A 3,412-nucleotide genomic window follows, 5' to 3' on the forward strand; every position below is an offset into this window, starting at 1 on the left:
TATCATTATTTAAAAATTCACCTCAAAAAAAAGAGGAAAAAAAAGCACAATTATTATAATTATTTTAAAATTTATACCTTCACATAAGAGTCCACCTGCTCCAGTAGTCCTTCAATGGCTCCGTAAGCATCAACTAATGGTTTTGAATTAATTTCCATCAATTTACCCAACAATGATCTGTAGGTCATCTCTGAAGGATCCTTCTCTTCCATTCCACCGACCTGGGTAAAGATGACATCACATTACATCACATTGCATCACATTACATCATATTGCATCACATTGCATCATAATACATCATATTGCATCATATTACATGTACATGTATGACTCCACCCACCTGATAACGAGCACTCTGAATGCGTTGGAGTCCTATTACTGTGGATACCCACTTGTGTAGTTCAGCTATGAGGTGACACCTGGTCAGTTCAAGAGGAGGCTCCAGGTCCATCATCTGATTAGTGATGTGCAGTTCATGAGATATAGTCTATAAATAATAAGGAATTTAAGGTGCAATTAATATATAAATGTACAACAGCTTTTAAAAGAAATGCTCAAATTTCAATGACACAAAAAACTACAAAATTCAAGCTAAAAATTATTGATACAAAATTAATATGGTGAATTGGCACTCTCTAAAAGAACCACAAATATAAGGTCTGCAAGCATCTGCCATAATAATACTATACTATAATAATATACATAATAAATTAATAATGTATATAAATGTATATACCGTATAGTGAAAAATTTTGGAGGGGGTTAAATTTGGCGAATTCGGCATTTTGATAGCCATTCGCCAAAATAAAAATCCGCCATTTTGAGCCATTATACGCATGCTCAATGGCACGTGGCCACAAATCTGCCAGATTAAAACCTACCAATCACCGAAATTAGCAATTCGCAAAATTTTAGCCCTTCCAAAATTTCCCGCTATAAGGTGCTTTTAGCTATATAATAGTTATACAGTGAGTCCAATATTTGTATTTTTATCCATAAAAAGATACACTGAAGGTATAGACAAGCTAAAGGAACCTCCCCATAGCTATACAACACCAATAATCTTCTTTCAGTATACACAAATGACACACATACATGTAAACTTATCAGCATAATAACACTACAGATACCACCCCCTTGTAATTGCATATGAGTCCAATTTCAGTATGACTTGTTTATCACCTACCAAAGAATAAATTCTAGTATCTCCTACATATCAATTTACTGAAATTGAAACCCTAATTGCTTACCACTGTCTGATGATGGTAAGATTTTAACTGTTAAATTACTGTATAGTGCAAATTTTTTTTTTCATTAACTTGCTTGAATATATTGTCTGATGAAATTATCTATGCGCTTCAAAATTCTATAGTAGGCAGATCATAGTGGAATCACAAAAATTTTACTGACAAATCTATAAAATTACAAAAAAATAAAGCCACAAATGGATTTGGATGAATTAGCAGGGCCACAAAAACTACAAAGGAGACAATTTCAATAGGCTTAGTCTTCAAAATTTTGACTTTCTACAATCATCAATTGATAACATTACCACACAATCAGTGCCTCGCCCCCCAAAATTTAATCTTATACCCACCCTGATATTTCCACCCATTTAGGAGTAATAGGTCACAATTTGATACATGGTAGATGTGTGAATGCACAAATAAACAAATTCACAAATTCACAAGAGCTCATGAATTTAACGCTACCAACTATAATGTAACAAAATTCATCAAAAACGCCCCATTTAATTTATATAAATAAATTTATCAGGAGTCATCATAGCCTACTAAGCTAGTGCTATAAAAGCAGGTAGCTTACACTATTCTACATGCTGATTCATTTTTGTTAGCAGAATGCCTCTACAAAAAAAACTTTCTTGTCTCTTCATTTTTTTTGCTAGTCTATTACTTACTAGAGCTGAAGTTGTTCCATGCAATCACAAGACTCCAGTATGCGAGTGTACGGATCCTAGGGATGAGGTATGCGAGTTTACATTTGATATTGAAATGCTGCAGACCTTCACTCGATATGTGGTTGATGATGCTACTGGAGACTCGCGTGGCACTGCTGGCAGTGTATGGTATATTAATAATGACGGAGAATGGGAAAGAGCTAATTCTAAAGACACACTATGTGGTAGCAGCATTAATAGTACTAACTGCACTCAACCGTTTGGTGTTGATGGGTACACTTTTCGTTCCTTTATAGCAGTCAATGGACGTATACCAGGACCAACACTCATTGTAACTAAAGATTGGTTGGTTAAAGTGAATGTAATCAATAGATTAGCATCAGAGAGTGTATCTATACACTGGCATGGGATGCATCAAAGGAACAGTAACTGGATGGATGGAGTGGAGCATGTTACACAGTGTGGTATACCTCCAGGAGCTAGTTTTACTTATATCTTCAATGCAACTCAATACGGGACTCACTGGTATCACTCTCACAGTGGAGCTCAGAGAACTGACGGACTCTTTGGAGCTCTCATTGTTAAAGAGAGTCAAAGCGACAGAGCAAAAGTGAGAAATGAAATCGGTGATTTTATAGACATACCGTCTCAGCATACGCTAACACTCCTTGACTGGCAAGTATCAAACTCTATCGATCTATTCACACGGATTCATTCCGGTATCAGGTACTATAATATTGAGAATGCAGCTAAACTGAGCTCTAATCCAGAATCAAGACGTACCTATTCATCAGACGGTGCTGAAGTGGGTCCTGTTCCTTATTGGTCAGGGATAATAAATGGAAAAGGAAGACATAGAAGTGTTCCTTATGTTAATTCAGAGTTGAGTGTTTTTGAGGTCTCTCCTGGTAGCGTGTATCGTTTTAGGTTGATTGGTGCACAGAGTTTGTATGCTTATCGTTTCTCCATTGACAGACACAAACTAACCGTGATAGCAACAGACGGGCAATATATAAGACCGATGGAAGTCGATTTCATTATAATTCATTCTGGAGAGCGATATGACTTTCTTCTTCAAACAGAAAACGACACGTCACAATTTAATTATTTAATCCGTGCAGTGACAATGGAGGTAAACGATGAAGAAAATAAGAATATAACAGAAGCTATACTGCACTACAATACAGACTCATCTACTTATCCTACAGCTACTGAATATGAGAGCATTGCTCGAAGTTCTCAAAGTGACCATGTTAGATGCACTGAAACCTCCAACTGTACAGCCCTCAACTGTCCCTTCCTGGTCTACCCTCAGCGGTATCACATCAGTTGTGAACATATTCATAACCTGAGGCTACTCTTTCCTGTATCTGATAGTGATCTACCTACTAATGGCGCAAAAGGTCGTACTAGCTTATTCTTCAATTTCGGTTTTGAAGGAATTAGTCAGACCAGTGCCATTAATGCTCGTAACTTGAAACTTCCCTCATCTCC

General features: G+C 36.6%; 1 protein-coding gene across 1 annotated transcript; it reads left to right on the forward strand.

Moving 5' to 3' along the window:
- Window positions 1–1,859: 1,859 nt before the first annotated feature.
- On the forward strand, window positions 1,860–3,407 carry LOC100639961 (laccase-4-like; the record flags this gene model as incomplete). Its single annotated transcript, XM_003390469.2, has 1 exon — window positions 1,860–3,407. A coding segment is annotated over exon 1 (1,548 nt), but the record flags the coding sequence as incomplete, so codon positions are not given.
- Between the last annotated feature and the right edge of the window lie 5 nt (window positions 3,408–3,412).

Source organism: Amphimedon queenslandica, unplaced genomic scaffold (assembly GCF_000090795.2).
Source record: "Amphimedon queenslandica unplaced genomic scaffold, v1.1 AMPQUscaffold_12473, whole genome shotgun sequence".
Taxonomy (NCBI): domain Eukaryota; kingdom Metazoa; phylum Porifera; class Demospongiae; order Haplosclerida; family Niphatidae; genus Amphimedon; species Amphimedon queenslandica.